The sequence below is a fragment of the Amblyraja radiata genome, chromosome 21 (genome assembly GCF_010909765.2).
Source record: "Amblyraja radiata isolate CabotCenter1 chromosome 21, sAmbRad1.1.pri, whole genome shotgun sequence".
Taxonomy (NCBI): Eukaryota; Metazoa; Chordata; class Chondrichthyes; order Rajiformes; family Rajidae; genus Amblyraja; species Amblyraja radiata.
Window position 1 is genome coordinate 29,174,967 of NC_045976.1, and position 22,788 is coordinate 29,197,754.

The 22,788-nt window shown below is 43.1% G+C and overlaps 1 protein-coding gene across 6 annotated transcripts in view; it reads right to left on the minus strand.

Annotated features, from left to right (window-relative positions):
* srpk2 (SRSF protein kinase 2) overlaps positions 1-22,788 on the minus strand; it is a 144,871-nt gene that overhangs the window by 49,812 nt on the left and 72,271 nt on the right. For all 6 annotated transcript variants that reach the window (XM_033039899.1, XM_033039898.1, XM_033039902.1 and 3 more), the window contains 2 exons: positions 20,016-20,158; positions 6,774-6,882 (listed from right to left, as the gene is read on the minus strand). In XM_033039899.1, the coding sequence (XP_032895790.1) occupies positions 6,774-6,882; positions 20,016-20,158 (252 nt within the window). The remainder of the gene's footprint in view (positions 1-6,773; positions 6,883-20,015; positions 20,159-22,788) is intronic.

A 22,788-nucleotide genomic window follows, 5' to 3' on the forward strand; every position in this document is an offset into this window, starting at 1 on the left:
AGCGCCATCCGCTTCTGACATGGCCAAAAATCCCCAGTTTCTCTCCTCTGCAGTCCACTTCCAGGGCATTCCACTGCCCGAATGAATGAATGAATGAATGAATAAGCTTATTGGTCAAGTATGTACACATACAAGGAATTTGCCTTAGTGCTCCGCTCGCAAGTACCAACACGACATACAGTAAACAATTAAGAATAAAACATAAAACATTAAAACATTAAGAATTAAACATTATAGTTTAAACATTTGAATGAAATAAAATACCAGAGCAAAAGGAGGCTACAAACTTTTGGTTATTGAGTAGAGCTCATGGAAAAAAGCTGTTTTTATGTCTGGCTGTGGCGGCTTTGACAGTCGAGTTCTTGTTCTCGTTTATTGTCACTTAACCAACTAAGGTACAGGAATCCGGAATCACCTTCCAGAGGGAAGTGATTCAAAGAGTTTGTGGCCAGAGTGAGAGGGGTCAGAGATGATCTGACCCGCTCGCTTCCTGGTCCTTGCAGTGTACAGCTCGTCAATGGGGGTAAGGTTGAAGCTAATAACCTTTTCTCAGATGATCGAACGATTCGCTGCAGCATCCGGATGTCGTGCTTGATGGCTGAGCCAAACCAGACCATGATGGAGAAGGTGAGGACAGACTCTACGATGGCAGCATAGAATTGGACCATCATTGCCTGTGGCAGATTGTATTTCCTCAGCTGCTGCCGGAAGTACATCCTCTGTTGGGCCTTTATGACTGTGGAGTCGATGGTGGCCCCCCATTTAAGGTCCTTGGAGATGATGGTTCCAAGGAACTTAAAAGACTCCACAGATGTGACTGTGGTGTTGTTGATAGATGGGGGAGCTCTCCTAAAGTCTACTATCAACTCCACTGTCTTAAGAGCATTGAGCTCCAGGTTGTTGTGATGGCACCACGACGCCAGCTGTGTCACTTCCTGTCTGTGGACAGATTCTTCCCCATCCTGCATCAGTCCAATCAGGGTTGTGTCGACCGCAAACTTGAGAAGCTTGACAGAGAAGTCTGTGGAGGTGCAGTCGTTGGCGTAGAGATAGTAAAGGAGAGGGGTTAGTACGCAGCCTTGCGGTGCTCCTATGCTGAGTGACTGCGGGTCCGAGATGTGCTTTCCCAACCGCACATGCTGCTTCCTGTCTGTCAGTAAGTTGGTGATCCACTGACAGGGGGATTCAGGCACAGTCAACTGGGGGAGTTTGGAGTGTAGTAGCTCTGGTACAATGGTGTTGAATGCAGAGCTAAAATCCATAAACAAAATCCTTGCATAGGTCCCTTGGCGGTCCAGGTGCTGGAGGATGAAGTGCAGGCCTAGGTTGATTGCCTCACTGATCTATTGGCCCGGTATGCAAACTGCAGGGGGTTTGTGGTATTTTTCAGCTGTCCGTCGGGGAACGTTGCCGACTGGCCCGCTGCAGACGGCAGGAGTACGTGCTGAGGGACGCACTGAAGCTCGGTGCAGCCAACGCCAAGGCTCAATGGGGGAGGACCACAGTCTAGGGTCCTTCCGCTGCTGGACATAGGGGGCAGGGTGTGGTGGAGACGCCCCTCAAAATATGGGAAGGGATTCCACGCCAGTGGGCCACATGAGTGGCAAGGGTGTGGGGTAAAAAAATTGTGATTTGGGGAAACTGCATTGTATGTATGTACAGCCTCCGAGAATGGCGGATGGAGTTTTGTAAGGATCATGTATTGTATATATTTATTTCTCGAATAAAGTCTATTTTGAAATTTAAAAAAGATGTCAGCTGGGCCAGCACAAGTCTTGCAAGGGTCTTCATGACTACAGAGGTTGGTCGAAATATGCAGAGACAACCCCAAGTCCAAACTTTACTCCCTCCTGCTCATTATTCTCATTGGTGATGATATTTAGATGCAGAATATCAGCTTTAATATGTATGTTGACAACACCATCATCTATCTAAGTCTGATTGCAGTGATCAGAATTAAAATCTGAGCAAAATCTTCTCCAGCTAATATCCACACATTGGTCGATTCCTGTCACTTCATAGAATCAGGAATGTACAGCACAGAAACAGGTCCATATGGTCCTCTTCCTCTTCGCCAATTGTGATTCCGATCTATATCAGTCCAATTTACCTCCATAAGGCCTTACCCCTCTACACCTTCCCTTATCCAAACAAATGTTATGATTTGTATCTCCCTACCTATAGCCCATTCCCACTGCACTGTGGCTGCTACGAGGTCAGCTGCGGTAGATGCCCCTGGGGCATGAAGACTGAACTGTGGCCGGATGAGACGAGGGACGATGGTTCATCCGTGGAGTAGGCCACTGTAGGCCCTGCAGCAATACAGCTGCAGTAGGTCCTTGATTGGATCAGGCATCACTCCAAGTTGCCGAGCGAGCGAATCAGACACGGCCTGCAGTGGCACTGAGAAGTGGAGGAAACCAACAACCTCAATTGGCCAGGACAACAGGCCTATATTGCCAAGTTAAGAAATCTACATTTTTATCAACTTGGACGAATCACGAAAAAGGGCAGCAAAAAATAGAGACTCTTGTATACTCTCAGAGTACTACTCCTATACACTTGTACTTAACCAATATTGTGTTTATGTATAGTAATGCTTTTACTGAACTGTATGCAAAAGATGAATTTCACTGTACCTCGGTACATGTGAAAATAAAGTACCAAAGTACCATAGAATACCCCAAGTTGGTTCATAGGATGAAAGGTTTCTCCAATGAAGAGAGGTTGAGTTTGGGAATCTATTTAATGGAAGATAGACCCAAAATGTTGGAGTAACTCCACGGGACAGGCAGCATCTCTGGAGAGAAGGAATGGGTGATGTTTCGGATCGAGACCCTTCTTCAAACTAGTCAGAGTCTTGTCCTGCATGCAGCAAGATCTAGATTTAACTATGAACTGAGAAATGGGATATAAGATTCATATCATAGAAGTGCAAGGCAATGACCATCTCTAAAAGACTGTCTAACCACCTACCCATGACATTACCATTGCATAGTCCCCTATCATCAATAGCTCCAGGTGGCACAATTGATCAGTAACTCAAATGATAAGCCTCTTAAATAATATGGCTACAAGAGTAGGTCAGAGGCTAGGTATCCCTGTGGTGAGTGATTCACCTTTCTGACTCCCCAAGGCTTTCCACCAGTTGTGGCATGTCAAAAGCATGATGGAATATTCTCCGCTTGGCTAGATGAGTATGACATCAAAACATTTCAGAACACCTTCCAGAACAAAGCATTCTCTTCACATTGGGTGCTGTATGTACCAGCTCAAAATCCAACTACATTAAAAACAAGAGGGTAACCAGCGCAATGCAAAGACTGCTCAAGGATAAAGGAGGGAACTTATCTTTGGAATCAGAGGATGTAGGCGAGGAACTAAACAAGTACCTTGCATCTATATTCTCTGACCAAACACATCCCGTCAGTGACATAGCCTGAAGAAAACGTTGTCCGCAGGGGCTACAACACAGCTGCGTCATCTGGACCGTGCGGTGGATGAAGAAGGGCTCGCTGGTGAACTTTGCGAGCCAGGGATAGTGTCAGAAGTCGGGGCATTGATAGGTCCGTCCGCTATAACCAAAATCTGTTATAAACAGTTTACTGTGTATAAAATTATGAGGGGAATAGATAAAGGAGACAGTCAGAACCTTTAGCCTCCAAGGTGGAATTGTCAAAGACTAGAAAGTATAGCTAAGGCGAGAGGAGAAAAGATTAAAGGAGATGTGCGGGGCAAGTTTTTTTTACATAGAGAGTGGTGGGTGCGTGGAACCCATTGCTTGGGCAAACACAATAGTGGTGTGACAGAGGCTTTTAGATGGGCACCTGGATATGTAGGGATTGGAGGGGAATGGATCAAGTGTAAGCAGATGAGACAAATTAATTTGGCATAGATATTATGGACCGGAGGACTAGTTCCTGTGCTGTACTTTTTAAGTTCTATGTACTCTTTGCGGCATCTCCCAATCTGTGACCCAATCATAGAGAAGGACAAGGTCAGCAGGGATATGGGAACACCATCATCTTCTAGCTCCCTTCCAAGTCACACGTTAATCTTATTTATGGTAGTATTGCTGGTACTTCATTGCTTCTTGTTATCAATCTTGGAAAGATTCTACTATTCGGCGAACTGGAGTAGTATCTTCACCAGAAGGACTTCAGTGATTAAAGAAGGCAGCTCATGACCATGTTCTCAAGCGCAGTTAGAATTGGACAATAAATGCTGGCTTTGCCAGCGATACTTAAATCTCAGAAGATAACAAAAAATGAAATTTGTCTTGGTTTCTAGGATAGTCAGGATCCAATGAGAGCTTCTAACTGAAGATGGAAATAGTACAACCGAAAAGTACTCAGCACATCAGGCAGCATTTGTGGAAAGAGAAACTAAGTTAATGTTGCAGGTCAATTGCCTATTGTCAGAACCACAGGAGTTCAGAAAGTAGGTATGCATTAAATTGTAGTAAAAAGAGTAGACTGTGGGAATCAACCATAATGTCTGTGATCACATTAAGGCCAGGAAAAAATGGACGTAAAAATGGATGGCACAGATTGGTGTCAGCTGATAGGAGGTGGTGATGGTATGTTAATTGCAGCTAATCAGTCTCTTGGAGGTGTAAACAGATGATCAATTGAGAAAAATGAAACAACCAAAGAAACATAGAAACATTGAAAGATAGTTGCAGGAGAAGGTCATTAGGCCCTTCGAGCCAGCACCGTCATTCAATATGGGCGGCGCGACTCACGTCGCAGCGGCCTCTGCAGTCCGTCTGTCTTTTTATTATTTTTTGTCTCGTTTGAATGTAGTTTTTATTAATTTTTTTTGTGTATGTGTGGGTATGTGTGTGGGGGGGCGGGGGGTGGGGGAAACTTTTAAAAATCTATCCCCTGCACGGAGAACCCGACCTTTTCTCTGTCGGGCCCCGTTGTCGTTGGGGCCTAGCACCGTGGAGCGGCCTCCAGCAGGAACGACCTGGGGCTCCAGTCACGGAGCTGCGGACCTACTCACCATCATGGAGCTGGCCGAGTTCGGAGCGGGAGGAGCGGTGGTGGCGCGCTGCTGCGACCCGACCCCGGGGATTCGGAGGCTTACCGCAGGTCTGGCAGACAGGAACACCGGGAGCCCGCGGGTCCCTGCTGGGAGACCGCTTTTCGGGGCTTCCGCAACGGCGACTTCACCCGCCCGAGTTGTGGGGTTGAAGATTACCTGGAGCGGGGCCTTACATCACTGCCCGGCGCGGCTTGGAATGGCTGCGGGACTTTGCTAGCGCTCGCCGGGGGCTCCAACAACAAGACCCGGAGCGTGGCCTTGCATCACCCGGCGCGGCGTAAATGGCCGCGGGACAATTGCCATCGCCCGCCGGGGGCTTTGACTTTGACTCTGACATCGGGAGGGGAATGGGAAGTGCAGGGGAGAGATAAGTCTTTGCCTTCCATCACAGCGAGGAGGAGATGCGCTGTGATGGATGTTTGTGTAAATAGTGTTGTGTCTTGGTTCTTTCTTGTGTGTACGACTGCAGAAACCACATTTCGTTTGAACCTTAATGGGGTTCAAATGACAAATAAATTGTATTGTATTGTATCATGGCTGGTCATCTAAAATCAGTACCCCATTCCTGCTTTTCCCCCATAACCCTTGATTCCTTTAACACTAAGAGCTAAATCTAACTCTCTCTTGAAAACATCCAGTGAATTGACCTCCACTGCTTTCTGTGGCAGAGAATTCCACAGATTCATAATTCTCTGGGTGAAGAAATGTTTCCTCATCTCAGTCCTAAATGGCCTACCCCTTATTCTTAAACTGTGACCCCTGGTTCTGGACATGTTTCTATAAGATCCCCTCTCATCCTTAATTCCAGTGAATACAAGCCCAGCCAACCCATTCTTTCATCATATGTCAGCCCCGCCGTCCCAGGAATCAAGTTGGTGACCAACGCTGCACTTCAATAGCAATAATGTCCTTCCTCAAATTAGGAGACCAAAATGGCACACAGTACTCCAGGTGCGGTCTTACCGGGACCCTGTATAACTGCAGTAGGACCTCCTTGCTCCTAAACTCAAATCCACTCGCAATGAAAGCCAACATGCCATTAGCTTTCTTCACTGCCTGCTGTACCTGCATGCGTACTTTCAGTGACTGATGTATAAGCACACCCAGGTCTCATTGCACCTCCCCTTTTCCTAATCTGCCACCATTCAGATAATAATCTGTCTTCCTGTTCTTGCCACCAAAGTGGATAACCTCACATTTATCCACATTATACTGCATCTGCCATGCACCTGCCCACTCACTCAACCTATCCAAGAATGCTGGAACTGTGATATGTAACACACAGCAGCTGCTGCAAACCTGAAATAACTGATACCAATTACAGCATTATTTGTTTTTGACTGTTTTAACTTTATCTTGATAGATTAGTCAGTAACCAGCCTTCATCGCCCTCTGTTGATATTGATCCGCATCATCCATTTTCTCTTGAGCTCGAACCTAACACAGACAATACACAGGGAAGTGGTGAAGCATCGTCACAGCTTAAAATATTCATGTTTTCTAAATTTTCCCAAGTTCCTATGAACCATAACTGCTTCTCCCTCCAGAGACACAATACTTCCAACATTTTCTAGTAGTTCTGTGTTTGTAGATAGTAATGGATCTTTTGTGAAATGGATGTGAAAAGGAAGTGGATATAGGTTTATTTCCTTTCAATTATGAAAATAGGAAACGTCATAGAAGTTGACAACAATTGCATCTTTATTTACAAAATGTTTACTTACTGAATGTCCCAACACAGCCACACTGTAGAGAAATGTCCCCATCCCAGCTTTCTAATTACATGGTATCGTGCATTGAATAAATCACCAATTTTCACAGCATGATAGCCACCTGAAAGGAGAAAAAATAACGAGTAAGCAACTTTTTTTTCTCCTAGAAAGTACATATTCCAAAACTGTACTGACACCAGTGAATTATTCAAAACCTGGTGTTATTTAACAAAATAAATATTTGCAACAGGGGCATTAAACACATCCCCAAGTTCATTATTCCAAGGTAGTAGTCTTGGGCATATGTCTGGACATATCACTTGTATATTAGGTCCAAAAGTGATTTTCTGACCAACGACAAACTAACACAATGAAGGGTCTCAACCCGAAACGTCACCTTTTCTCCAGAGATGCTGCTTGACCCGATGAGCTACTAGCTTTTTGTGTCTTTCTTACACAATTAATCAATGGCTTTGAAGAAAAAGAGTGAACAGCTGCCTCAGCTGACACACTTGATGAATATTTGTATTTTTTACAATGAAGCACAGAATGAGAATTCCTTGTGAATTTTTAATATTTGCTATTCCTTATTTCCCAGTCACAAACCCCTCCACACATTATTAAGTGGTAGTCCAGAATCAATACAGAACAGTCATGGAGTTTTGCACATTCTCCCTGTGACCGCGTGGGTTTTCTCCGGGTGCTCCGGTTTCCTCCCACATTCCAAACACGTGCAGGTTTGTAGGTTAATTGACTTCTGTAAAATTCTCCCGAGTTTATAGGATAGAACTAGTGTACAGGTGATCATTGGTCGGCACGGACTCAGTGGGCCAAAGGACCTGTTTCCATGCTGTATCTCTAAAAGGGGATGTGATAATCATCACTGCTTCCTTCCAATCACAACAGAAAATCATACTTCAACATAAACATTGTACTTGCAGGAGAACTATTGGAAACAAGCACAACATGATAAAACTCTATGGCAATAAATAAATACCAAAATCAAGGGAGCTTGTTTCCTTCATTATATTTATATTGTTTTCTACTAGAATACCAATATGCCATCCTCAAATATCAGCAAAAGTGAGATAAGATCTTGAATTAAACCAATTTTACTTTAAGGCAAGAGAATACTTAATCATGGCACAACATGTCAAAACATATACATTGTCAAGTTGCTATTATTATATGCATTTGATTAAGATAGCCCATGACATGGTACATATCAAGTTAAATGAATATTTTTAAAAGAGCTTTCTTCAGGTAAGAATTGTTTGAAAATGCAATGCCGAAGCTAATTAGCAAGTTTCTACTTTACATTATTATTTGAGCTGTTGTTATTTTGGAATGCGACAAGTGTTTAATTTTATAAATTGGTCTAGAGCACATTCAACATTTACTTTCTTTTCCCCAGAAGATTATGTGAACACAATCAATTCATCATTTGTTTCCCTAAAAAACTTCAGTGATGTTTCAACACAGTCCACAAAAAGAAGTTGGTCACTGGGTATAAAGTGAGAGGCGATCTACTCTAACAACCATAATGAAGAATTGTTAATGAGTATAAGCAACACTTGAACCAGAGGTATCCTGGTTCAATTGTCAACTCTATGTCAAATAATTTCAGAAAAAGGAAAGAAAAATAGATTTGAGAGATATAATGAAAAACTATAATTTTAATATGAAAGTATTTCTATCACTTTGTGACTGTCTAATCTAACAAACACATGATGGTCTAAGAATGTATAGGGTAGCAAACTATCCCCTCCCCAGGTACTTGCCCCTGCAACCGCAGGAGATGCAACACCTGTCCCTTTACCTCCCCCCTCGACTCTATCCAAGGACCCAGTCTTTCCAGGTGAGGCAGAGGTTCACTTGCAGCTCCTCCAACCTCATCTATTGTATCCTCTGTTCTGGTTGTCAACTTCTCTACATCGGCGAGACCAAGCGCAGGCTCGGCAATCGTTTCGCTGAACACCTCCGCTCAGTTCGTCTTAACCTACCTGATCTCACGGTGCCTCAGCACTTCAACTCCCCCTCCCATTCCCAATCTGACCTTTCTGTCCTGGGCCTCCTCCATTGTCAGAGTGAGGCCCAGCACAAATTGGAGGAATAGCACCTCATATTTCGCTTGGGTAGTTTGCACCCCAGTGGTATGAACATTGACTTCTCTAACTTCAGATAATTCTCTCTCCTACCCCTTACCCTTCCCAGTTCTCCCACTAGTCTTGCAGTCTCCACCTACATTCTATATTTGTCCCGCCCCCTCCCTTGACATCAGTCTGAAGAAGGGTGTCAACCCAAAACATTGCCCATTTCTTTTCTCCAGAGGTGCTGCCTCATCCGCTGAGTTACTCCAGCATTTTGTGTCTACCTTTGAGTAGTGATAAAGCAGGTTACAGCTGTAAGCTTGAAGGGAGGCCAGTTGCAGTTCGAAGAGAAATTAATAGAGTGAAAGAAGGAAAAATCAATCAGTATTGGGCAATAATGAGTATAAATGAGTATTATAATCCAATGTGCATGGGTTGCAGTGTTCATTTCTAATGTTAAGCATATTCTCACATGAAGCAATGAAATTACAGGTGCAAGATGGAAAATTGATGTCCTTAGCGATACTTTGGTTTTGGCTAAACAAGACCAAAGTAAACACCATGTTATACAGGCAGAGATCAAGATAATGGCAAGTGCACTGAATAAGAGCAGAGAATGAAATTGGATAGCTCCTTTCATGTTGAATTGAAAGGCCTGCTTCAGTTGTACAAATCATGTGTAAGCAAGGTTTTAGAAGACAAATTATTTTCAAATGAATTTCTAAAACAGAAAATTAAATATTGTGCTCACCACAGTAAACACAGCAAATTACAAATCACTGGATGAAATCCAATTCTGGCGTACATTTAGTTGTAACTCTCGCATATTGATTTGGCCCTCCAAATGCAGAGCTAACTTTTTTAAACTGCCTGGCTTTCGTCCAAAGAGAAATTTATCAATTGAAGTACATCAACCCACATAGATATAAAAAAGTAGCTCAAGTTATTTATTGCAATGGATAAATAAATGACAGTGCGTCCAATGTTCTGACAAGATCCACATCCAAATACATGTGCTCACAGACTTGGGATAAAAAGGGTTAGTTTTAGGAGGACGCAACTCACACAGCAGTGCTAATCAGAGGGGAAGATCTAAATGGAAGGTGAGGTGCTGTTTCTTGAGCTTCAACGGCATAATAGTAATATTGGATACTATACAAAGTGGGAGAGGAATGGAGAAATAAAGTGACAATGACATGACACCTGGGGTCACTCTTGTGAAGATAACAGCAGTCTTTAGCTAAACAGTCACTAAATCTGTTGAGGCAACAACATGAGCAACAAATGCAATACACTAGATTGCAAATGAAATTGCAGCTTCACATTGAAGTAAAGCTTTCTATTTGATTTAATTAAGCTAGTTAAAATGTGTTCAATTACTTTAGTGTAGATGAGCTGGGTGCCAGGGCTCTCCCTTCTCAGAGTAAGCCTGCACCTTAATCTACTCTGGAAAAAAAAGTCTTGTCAGGAGCAAGAAAGTGGCAATCACAGTGAAATGAGCGATGACTTCAACACCATTTCACAGGAAAAGTCACTGCAGGGCTCAAAAATAACGGCTACCTGGGTGCCAATGGCCACCTAAAGTCCCGCCGGGCAACCTAAAAGCCCGGTCATTTTGCCTGGCTTGACACTGCAGATACTGGTGTATACCGAAGATAGACACAAAAAACTGGTATAACTCAGTGGGTCAGGCAGCATCTCTGGAGAAAAGGAATAAGTGACGTTTCTGGTCAGCGGCGGCGACGGCTGTAGTGCGGGGTGACGGAGGGTCGGAGCGAATGACGGGCCCGCACAGCAGCAGTGGCGGCGACTCCACCTCCTCCCTCACCCTGCCCGCCCTCATAGCGGCTGCTGCTTGCCACTCCACCAACAGCGATAACCGCTTTCAAAACAAACCCTCCTGCACAAAGATTATAGAGGAGCAAGATAGACCACTCCTCGAAAAACGCGTAGTATCACGTGTGTGATTGTCGACGCCATTTTATTGAGCATTTTTTTGGGCTTCCCCCATACTGTCATGGCATCCTCATGTAAATCTTCACATCACTGCTCCGCTATCAATTGCTCTAATCGTAAATCTAAATGACCAGACCTGTCATTCTTTAGGTTCCCCGATAAAAAAGAAAGGTAAGAAAATATTACTATTATTTTTTGTCGATATTCTGTGGTGAAAATGTTATTTTCTGTTTTCCCATCAATGGCCATTGGGAAACTAGGTTTGTCGGTACATTAGAAAGTTATTAGACTTATTTTTAATAGATCTTTACTTACCACTATAATAAAGACAATTTTAACACTTCTGTACGTTTTTGGTTTTGTTCTTGTAAGGGATTGGTCTCCAAAATATGGCCCGCGGGACACATTGGGCCCAGTGACCAGGAGATTTTTCGAGCTCAGATTCAAGTCCGAGAACGCGGCGGCTGTTACCCGTTATGTCCCTCGAATTGTCGAGACATCACAAGCAAAGATCACAAGCCCGCCGTGAAGAAGGGTGCAATCAAAGATTATAAAACTCTGCTCTAGCATCTTTGGGTGCAATGGTGGGCCGGGGGGTTCGGCGGCGGTGGCCGCAATCAAAGGTACGAGAGGAGCTCTGCTCTATAATCTTTGGTCGGAATGGGACGGCTGCGCGTTATAATGTGCTATCATTCCACTCCCTCTCCCCCTTCTCCCTCTCCCCCCTTCTCCCTCTCCCCCCTTCTCCCTCTCCCCCCTTTTCCCCTTCTCCCTCTCCCCCCTTCTCCCTCTCCCCCCTTCTCCGTCTCCCCCTTCTCCCTCTCCCCCCTGTCCCCCTTCTCCCGCTCCCCATTCTCCCCTTCTCCCTCTCCCCCCTTCTCCCTCTCCCCCCTTCTCCCTCTCCCCCCTTCTCCCGCTCCCCCCTTTTCCCCTTCTCCCTCTCCCCCCTTCTCCCTCTCCCCCCTTTTCCCGTTCTCCCTCTCCCTCTCTTCTCTTGATCTCTCTCTCCCCCCTTCTCTCGATCTCTCTCTCCCTCTCCCTCTCTTCTCTCGATCTCTCTCTCTCTCCCTCTCTTCTCTCGATCTCCCTCCTTTCCCTCTCTCCCTCCCTTCCCTCTCTCCCTCCCTTACCTCTTCGTGAGAGTTGGCAGCTCTGCTATGCCTTGGGTCCAAAAGAGGATAGAAAGAAAATACTTAATGGTCTTTGTAAGAAGATTTTAATAAGCTCTTCTACATTTAAGGTAAATTGACATATTAGAGGCAAAAAGCATCTTCAATATACAGGTCTCTCCACACAACTGAAAACAATTGCATTTAAGTGATATATCATCCATTGTTCAGGCATGTAGTTATGATCATCTTTTTTCTTATTAGTTAATCCTAAATGATATCTCCTGTAATTTCAGATTTCAACAGTGGGTCCAGAATACTCGTCGACAAGATCTCCTGCACCGAACTGCAGAGTATTTGTCAAATAACTGCCGTCTTATGTACATTGTGTGAAATTGTGATTTGTTAACTGCACAAAACTAATGCAAATGGCGATATATTTATTATTGTATCTACGTTGGACATTTTGCTCTTTGGTGTCAGAACGCGGGGTGGGAGATTGCAACCTTCACGTGGTCCGCCCTGTTTCGACAAATGCAATCAACCCGGTGTGCACAGTCAAATAAGATCAAATAGAACAAGTTGTCCTACAACTTTAGGCTGTGCACGCCATACGCAAGAAGGAGAAGAAGAAGAAGAAGTGTCAGAACGCAGTCTGAAGAAGGCTTCCGACCTGCAACGTCACCTATTCCTTTTCTCCAGAGATGCTGCCTGACCCACTGAGTTACTCCAGCATTTTGTGTCTATCTCTGTTTAGATTGGACTCGTGGGTGGAGATTGCTGCTGGTCTGGTGATCTAGAACGAGGGCCAAAGTCTCAGAATATGGGTAATGATATTTAGTAATGAGACAAGGAGCAGTTTCTTCACTCAAGGGCTGGGAATCTTGGAATTCTTGATCGCGTGAGATGGTGGAAGTCGAGTCCTTGAAAGGAGAGATATTTTTTTCAAATACGAAAAGGATGAAGGATAATGGAGAGAATGTGGGAATAAGGTGTTGAGGTGCAGGATCAACAATAATCTTACTGATGGTGGTGTGAACTTAGATGGCTTATCCTTGCTTTTATTTCTTACAGAGATACAGCGCGGAAACAGGCCCTTTGGCCCACCGCGTCCGCTTTGACCAGCGATCCCCGCACACTAACACCATCCTACACACACTAGGGACAATTTACACTTATACCAAGCCTACAAACCTGTATGTCTTTGGAGTGTGGGAGGAAACCGAAGATCTCGGAGAACACCCATTCAGTCATGGAGAGAACCTACGAACTCCGTACAGACAGCACCCACTGTAAGGCAGCAACTTTACCGCAGCACCACCATGCCGCCCTTAAACCACTAGGGCACTAGGTTACAATAAACTTCCTACATATTCCAGGAATGCATCTCATAAAAATGGGAGAGGTTTAAATGCATTGTAAAATCTGCTGTCAGTTTCCTAGATCGGTATTGCTCTAATGGCCTCTTTGTATCATTTTCTTTGATTTAAACCATCCATTGTTCTGCATTTAGATTTTATTTTTTCCCCTGTGGATCACAAGGCACTGTTTGTTTCAGGGGTGACTCTAATCTCCAGCGTAATTTGACAAGACAGCCAAGAGGGCAAACACAGGCAGTTCAGATCTGCTGCCTGTATCGCATGAGAGAACAAGAATGAGACCAACTTGTTTTTTGCAGATCATCAACCCCTGACTGATGTTATCAATGCCGATGGTGACTCAAGGAGACTCAACCAGGTGGTGGTTTACAAAGGTCCATGCCCATTGTTCCTCATGGCATACCACCAGCCTCAACAGATCACCTAGTCATAGAGTCTCACAGCTTAGAAGCAGGCCCTTCAGCTCAACTTGCCCACGCTGGCCAACATGTCCCATCTACACTAGTCCCACATGCCTGCATTTGGCCCATACCCCTCTAAACCTGTCCTAACCATCAAATAACCTAACAGAACTGTCATATGAGGAAATATTTAAAAGACTAGGCTTGTATTCACTGGAGTTTAGAAGGATGAGGGGGAATCTTATCATATTGTCTACAGTGTACTATGTTTACAGATTTTGTTGTGCTGCTGAAAGTAAGAATTTAATTGTTCTATCTGGGACAAGCTAGATGCAGGAAATTGTTCTACATGACAATAAAACACTCTTGTTAGATGCAAGGGGATCTTATAGAAACATATAAATGAATAAAAGGACTGAACAAGCTAGATACAGGAAAAATGTTCCCAATGTTGGGCGAGTCCAGAACCAGGGGCCACAGTCTTAGAACAAAGGGGAGGCCATTTAAGACTGAGGTGAGAGAAAAACTTTTTCACCCAGAGAGTTGTGAATTTGTGGAATTCCCTGCCACAGAGAGCAGTGGAGGCCAAATCACTGGGTGGATTTAAGAGAGAGTTAGATAGATCTCTAGGGGCTAGTGGAATCAAGGGATATGGGGAGAAGGCAGGCACGTGTTATCGATTGGGGCTGATCAGCCATGATCACAATGAATGGCGGTGCTGGCTCGAAGGGCCAAATGGCCTCCTCCTGCACCTATTTTCTATGTTTCTAGAACACTCATCCAGCAATCCTCGAGCCCACCAGCTCATCCCGTAGTCAATTCATCAGCTTTTCCATAAGAACTTCCATCAGTTCTTCCAAAAGAATGACAATCAGACAATCTCGATTACCCTCAGCCCATCAAGCAGCCCCTTAATTCACCCAGAAGTCTGAACTATTGAATGCTCACTGCATCTCTTTCCATGTCGGCAAGTTAATATCCAGCTGCATGAACCATGTGAAAAGGGAATAAATAGATGCATGTGGTGCAGTGATTTGTGCAGCACTATAGGCCTGGAGACCAAGAGGAGTTCACCATTGAACGGAGTTTGAACGGGGGGCTTGAGGCCCCCGACCGAGGAAGAACAAAAGGAAGGGACTTGAACTTTATTTCGCCTTCCATCAGTGAGGAATGTGTACACTGTGGTGAATGTCCGTATTAAAATGTGTTTTTAAGTTTTAAAGATGGTTATTTGCCTCAAGATTGGATTATTGTATCTCCAGAACCTCCCCAGAGGCTCTGGGAGACACAAGGTTCAAGAGGGAACACAAAAAGCCTAATTAGGAAGAATATTAAGAGTAAGATTTTCAATTAAAATACTGTAATTGATGGAACCTTGCCTTTAAATTGGTTCTTGGATGAAACCCTGATGGTTCTCACATTGTCTCTTTAAATTTACTCTCCTTTTCACACTTGCATTAAAACACACAGCCACCGCCATTCACAGTGATACTGCCCGGCAGTCTCATAATTACAGTCAACACAGCCACCTTGACAGCCACACAAAATGATGTAAATAAAAATTGTTTTCCTTGTTTAAGAAGTTCAATTTACAATTATTTGAAATTGTGGGGGTTGGTACAAAATACTGCTGACCCACAAATGTGTTGCTATGAGACATTCACATTTAAAAAATCCATGTCTCAAAAAAAGCAAGAAGGTGCCCATGTTATTTGACCAACTTATCAGATGAATTTAAATATGTAGGTATGTATGCATTAATTTTGCTCCTAATTCCCTTTCCAAATCATTAATATATATGGTAAACAGTTGCGGCCCCAACACCAAGCCTTGCGGCAAAAAAATCCAGAAGATTAGTCAAACATGATTTCCCTTTCATAAATCCATGTTGACTTGGACTAATTCTTTTACTGCTATCCAAATGCCCCATTATTACATCTTTAATAATTGACTCCAGCATCTTTCACACCACCAAAGTCGGGCTAACTGGTCTGCATACCGGAAGTCGCGTGTCGCTTAAAGAAATGACGGCCATGACGTTCCGTCACGCACTACACGTCAGTCCATTGGATTTCGGAGGAGTGGTCTATCTTGCTCCTCTATGATCTATGCTCCTGCACGCCGAGGCCGGGAGGAGAGAGGAAGGGGGAAGCCCCCTTCTGCCGTCTGAAGCACCTGCACCGCTTGGCCCCGCAACTTCCTGTTGGCTGGCGGAGGAGGGGAGGCGGTGGCGAGGAGATTGCAACTGCCTCCCCCTTTGGCAGCGGCACTTGGCAGTGGACCAGGATGGCCAAGGCAGCGGGGCGATGATGCCGATGTTGTCTGAGGAGCGCTGACCTTCCTTCCTCCCCACCTCCTCTGCCCCTTCCCCTCTCTCTCTCTCTCTCTCACATACGCCCCCCTCCATCCCCCTTATCCTGGGACCCCTCCTCTTCATCCCGCACTGCTCCCCTTTCCCGCCTCTATTCACTGAATCCCCTGTGCTCTCCTCCCCGTCTACACCCCCCCCCCCCCCCGATCTATTCATCCTGCACTGATCACCCTATCCACCTCGCATTGATTCTCCTGCCACTCCCCATCCATCCTACACTGGTCCCCCAATTCATCCTGTACTGACTCCCCTTCCCATCCATCCAGCACTGCTCCCCCATTCATGCTGTACTGCTCCCCCCCATTCATCCTGTACTGATCCCCCCCATTCATCCTGTACTGATCCCCCAATTCATCCTGCACTGATCTCCAGATACATCCTGTACTGACCACTCCTCCATTTATCCTGCATCGATCCACCCATTCATCCTGTACTGATCGCCACCATTCATCCTGTATTGATCCTCCCCATTCATCCTGTACTGACCCCCCCCCCCCTAATTCATCCTGCACTGATCCCCCCCCCATCCATCCTGTAGTGATCCCCCAACCATCCTGCACTGATCCCCCCCTTCCATCCTGTAGTAACCCTCCCATTCATCCTGTACTGAACCACCTATTCATCCTGCACTGAACTGATCCCCCCCATTCAATCCCCACTGGCATCCTCCTCACAATTTTACCTACTCCAACCAACATGCACTAATTCCCCTGCTTCAATCAATCCATCCATCCCGCACCGCCTTCTCAAACCGCCCCCCATCTATCCATCCCGCACTGATCTCCCCCCCATCCTACTGCGCTGGAAATGTCTTCAGAGTGAACATTGACTATATTTGATAATGGAATGCAATGAAATATGTTTTAATTCCCAATGTTATTATTTGTTTTAATCCTTAAAGATGGATTAATTAAATTGTGAACACGTGAAACATTAAAACTGCAGTGGTCGATTGTCACTGCTACCGTTGACATGTTATTACATAATTCATTTTAATGGCAAATCAATGCTCTTAATATGGAGTATCAGTACTTTAGTTATTTAATGAGCAACATTCACAACTATATGTTGGATTTATCCAGGTTTTACTTCTATAGTCAGTCATATACATCACAAATTTGGTCAGGAGATATTTCAGTTGAAATTTTAACGTTAATTCTGAAGTGGGAATGATGGAAAAAGTGTTTATCAACAATTTTTTTTTAAATTGTTGCTTACAAACTGGATATCTTCATTGCTGTTCACAACACATACATCTAATCTGAATGTCCGGTAATGTGGCGCCTTGACACCTTTAAATATATTACCAAAAGAACATTTGCTGCATTTATGTCCTTTGGCCATCTCTTGTAAGTTAGTGTAATGTTTAACCTGTCAGATGGGTATAGTCAGTTTTAACAGCTATTATCATAAAATACCTTTAGAAAATTCCTTACAACCTGTATATTTTGTTGTGGATAAATTATGTGGGAAGCGAGAGTGTTTCTGTACCAATAGCAATAACGACCCATGCTATGGCCATGTCATGATGATTTTTGGTCCTTCACAGAAAACATGCTTGCATCAATCTGTAGTGTGCATGGTTAAGCATATATGTTATCATGGTCCAGGATTTATTGACACAGTTTGATCATACGCTGAATAATCCAACCACATTTTTGTTTGGAAGTGGAAAGAAATAATAAAAATTGCATTAATTGCAAAGTGTAAAAAGAGTTGAGTATTATAATTTTGCTGCATGTCATTGTGGTATATATCATGTCTTGATTGGTGAATATGTTAGTTTGTGACTTTATTTGAAGCAGAAATAATATGTGAATGCTTTATTGAGCATAATTCCGACTGGTAACTATGCACTTCATCCGAGCACGCGTCATGCAAGCTATCTTAAATGACCACCTAAACTGTCATTTGGCAACCTAAAAAGCTGCCAAGGATGCCCGGCTGACAACAGGGAAAAGAAGTTAAGCGAGAGCTCTGCTATGGCACAGCATGCTTGCCATCACTTCCTATGAGGCTAACCAAATAACAGCAGCATATCACTCCCTGTGCTATGCTTGCTTAGAATTGGGAGAACAATAATGTGCGTCCGTGAGCTACCACATCCCGCAATGACACTATGACCTCGGTCCTTGTGGTCAATGCCAGAAGACCCTTCTTGAGGAGTTACCTTTGGAAAGCATCAATAATGAATGCCAACTGTTGGCACTCACATCCATTGTGATGAAGTACTTCAAGTGGTTGGTATGGTGCATATTAACTCTTGCTCAGTAATGACCTAGATCCATTTCAATTTGCCTTTTTCCGCAATTGATCGGTAGCTTTGCTGATCAGTGCAGGTTATGATGACACAATCATAGTTCAAGCTAGGCTTGTTGATTTCTGTGATAGAATTAACTGGACCATGACTATGTAACTAATGGACATTTGAGCACAAGACAGATTTGGAAAATGGAGCATTCATGTTGTATTTCATTCTACTAAACAATTATATTTTTTGAAATTAAAACCAAATTGAAAGTCATCCAGGTTGAACTTGATAATGAGCATAAGCTGACAAACATGTGATGCAAGATGAATTTGACAGTTAGCAAATACTTGAAGGTATTTCCTTGCAAAGCACTCGGCAAGACTGAGCTCGGCAATGATCACTCAACTCCAGTTGGGCGGAAATCCCTGGGGGGCGAGGGGGGGGGGGGGATGGGACGGGGGGAGGCCTCAGCGCAAATATATATCTAGTTTAATTTACACTCCTTTTGGCCTTCTTTCACTGTCTCTCAAGTCTTCCCCAGGCCCCAGGATCGTTATCGTAAGATGCGTGTGAGATGTGTGTAAGATGTGTGTGTGTAAGACGTGTGTGTGTAAGGTGTGTGTGTGTGTGTGTGTGTGTGGAGATAAAATTGTTAGTTGTCATGCACACTTATCATCGGGCCACCAGGAAATTGTGTGTCCCCCATGTTTTAAAAGCGATTTCCGCCCATCTCCGCGGAAATGGAAAAGAGAAATATCATCAAGTTCTGCTGAGTGTAACAGACTCAATAGGAAGCTTCCCCTGTGAGCCTCAGGTTTGAATAGGAAAGATCAATGACGTGTTGGAAGAATCCCTAGTGTGATTCTGCTGCCCTCTTTGTCCCCATCATCTGTGATGTGCAGTAGTCCCGATGTATATATATCATAACACCATGGATACCTAATAAATATTTTATCCTCCCTAAACTCCAAATCACAAAGTGAAGCCGCCACAAAATTGTCAAATATAAAGCTTGATCTTAATGGCAATCAGTCTCTCCTTGATTACCAGAGTCAAAGGAATGAAAGGGCATTTATAAACATGCTTGAAAGACAATAGTTTTCAGAGTTGCTGGCACCAATTCCAAGCATCTTGTGTAACTATCTCACTGATTGTTCAACAAACAATCTGCTGGGGGTACTTAGCGGATCAAACAACATGTCAGTGGAGAGGAATGATTGAAATTTCAGGACAAAACCCTTCATCAAGACCGACAGGAATGCAGGGTTTCAATTGGTTGACCATTCGGTTCCACACAGCGACTGCTCGACCCATTAAATCCTCCTGCAGATTGTTTTTCAGCTTTCGTTTCGTGATACAGCATAGAAACAGGCCCTTTGGCCCACCAAGACCGCACCGGCCAGCAATCAAAATATACCTTCACAAAAATATTGCCATTTAAGAGTTATAAAAATGCTTTATTTTATTTCTTCCTTTTCCTTGAAGTGATGCTACAATCATGGAACATTCACAGTATTTATATTAGTTACTAGTACTGTGGTAATTAATACTGTTCCACACTTGAAAGATAAATAGTCCACATATTCCAACACACTAGGCACAAAAATATGAAACACATACAGAAACCAATGAGGAAACAAAAATCTCCCTGCAAGAATTAAATGACACTATTACAGCTGCAGTAGAGATTGGATTACCTTTACAATAATCAGCAGGGTCTTCCTGCTCTTCATCATCAGATCCCAGGATTTCCTCCTCTTGCTCTGGAGGAACAGGCTCTGGTAGAGGCGGTGGTGGAGGAGGAGCAGCAGCTGCTGCAGCTTTGTGGTGAGCTTCAGGCCTGAAAAAGGGAGGGAAAATATTGAATGATTTATTAAAACATCTTAAGAGTTAAATTATTTTATGATTTGAATTTTATGAAAAATTGAATCCCACAAAATGTAACAATCCTTTCACTATTAGTTTAAGACTAATCATTTCAAAATCCTTTACAAATGATTTACTTTTGATACAGTTCAGCATCTTGATATTTTAAACATATAAACCATCGGAGTTACATACACAAACATTGTATTAGCCAACTGTGAAAAGGCATGATAGTTTGGGGCAGTTTGAGACAATGCCAGGCTGTGGGTGGAGGGGGTGGAGGGGGGGGGGGGGGGGACAGAGGTAGTGGTGTTGGTGTTTGGGACGATTTCCACATTTACCTTCACCCGATTCAGATATGAACTACATCTTGGAAATCTGCCTATCTCTAGATATTAAATGGTGAGAATAAAATTTGATTGTGATGGCTCTTCATTTGAAGATCCTGGTGATTGAAAGTCTGTAGACACATCACTTAAGGTAAATTCTTTAAAATCTTATTGGGGAAAATGGTAGAGCTGCTGCCTCTCATGGCCAATTGTATAAGTTCACTCAGCACAATTTACCTTGCAAACTACCCCTAGTGTGCAGATAAGTGATAAAATCTTGAGGGTGGGGAATGTAATTAATAAGGGATCAGTGCAAAATGGATGTAAATGGATGTTTGAAGGTCAGCAGAGCCTCAGTGATGTATGGGTTGATGACAGATGGTTGCAAAACATGGCCATTTTTTTTGCCCACGGGTCCTGAATCAATTTGTAAGTCTCAGCATGTCAAATCATAATTTACAAAGTGAAATTCAATGTTATCACTGAGATTTCAATGACATGATATGATGTACTTTGCATACACTGGACTTTTGCCATTTTTATTCACACATTTAAAAAAAGAGATTTAAAAAAAACTAATCACAGGATTTCTGAATGCAAAAAACAGGATAAGAATTGGAATAAAGTTAGCTTTACCTTGAAACTTGATTGCTCAAGTTTCACCCCGTCACCATTTTATGAACTTATACATTGGTTGTAACAGACAACCCAAATATGTTTCTGAACAACCTGAGACATTAACTCTAATTCTCTATCTATGGATCCTGTCTTATCTAATAAGCATATTCCAATAAATCAACGGTTGATTAATTAATATATTTTTTTAAAATCTGATGCGTTGTACATGTTTATAATACCTATTAGACTTACTGTATCACAGAAGCAGACTGACATTTTTAAATCATACCAGTTGAACTGTTTTTTTACAATTGCATACTAAAACTTAAAACAGTGAAGCCCTCCCTTCATCACCTCCAGTTTAAATTCCATTTGGAATATTTTGGAGGACCAAGAAACCAAGAACCAAGAGTATAGCACAGGAACAGACCTTATGTCCACAATGTCCATGCTGAACATGATGCCAGGCTAAACTCATCCCCTCTGTCTGCTCGTGATCCATATCCTTTAATCCCTCATATCCATGTGCTTCTGCAGGGATTGTAGGGATATGCAGGGATTGAGGGGATATGCCATGATGGTATCTGCCTCCACCCCTGACAGCATATTCCAGACACCTAACATTCTCTGTGTAAAAAAACTTGTTCCGCCCATCTCCTTCAAATTTCACCCCTCCAATCTTAAAGCTTTGCCCTCTGGTCTTTGACATTTTCACCCTGGGAAAAAGGTTCTGACTGTTTACCCTACTGATGCCTCGCATAATTTTATTTATTTCTATCAGGTCTCCTCTCAGCTTCCAACACTTCCGAAAAAACAATCCAAGTTTCTCCAACCTGTCCTTGTAGCTAATACACATACAATCCAGGCAGAATTCTGATATACCTCTTTTGTACCCTCTCCAAAACCTCAACACTTGCTTGGACTAAACTCTATCTGCCATTTATCTGCCCATTTGTACTATATTTATTATTTGTGGAATTTTAAAGCATGCCAAATAAGTGCACTAGAATTATATTGCATCAAAGGTGCCCATATCAAAATTATATTGATTAATGGGAAGGAAATATAAGGAAAATGACATCAGGAATATACTGAAATACCAATATAAGGTTTGTTATATCTGTGATTCTGAAAATGGTTTGCACATTTTGCTTCAATTGTATAGAAAAAGTGGCAAATATTTCTCATTCAACATATTTACATGTTTAAACTTGTCATTCAGTTGATTCACTACAGATCCGTTGTTCTTCCCAAGTTATTTTAAATCATTGTTTGAGATTTTATATACTAAAGAAAATCAGGTATGTGAGCCTTTTTAATTCCAAAATTTGTAAACTGCAGCTGAACACAACATACATGATACAGACAGGCAGCATCTCTGGAGAGAAGGAATGAGTGACGTTTCTGGTCGAGACCCTTCTTCAGACACGATACATGATACAGATCTGATTTGCAAAGCCAACGATATAAATATGCTTATAATTGAAATATCAGCTTCTTTAAATACAAGCACCGTATTCTGTGCTTTGAGGTTCATTGGGGTTCAAAGTATATCATTATTTGAAATATAAAAGAGTGAACAAAATTTGTACTCCAATAGAAATAAAAAATAAAATAAATGATGTCTCTCCTCACAGGTGAAGCCTGACCTGCTGTG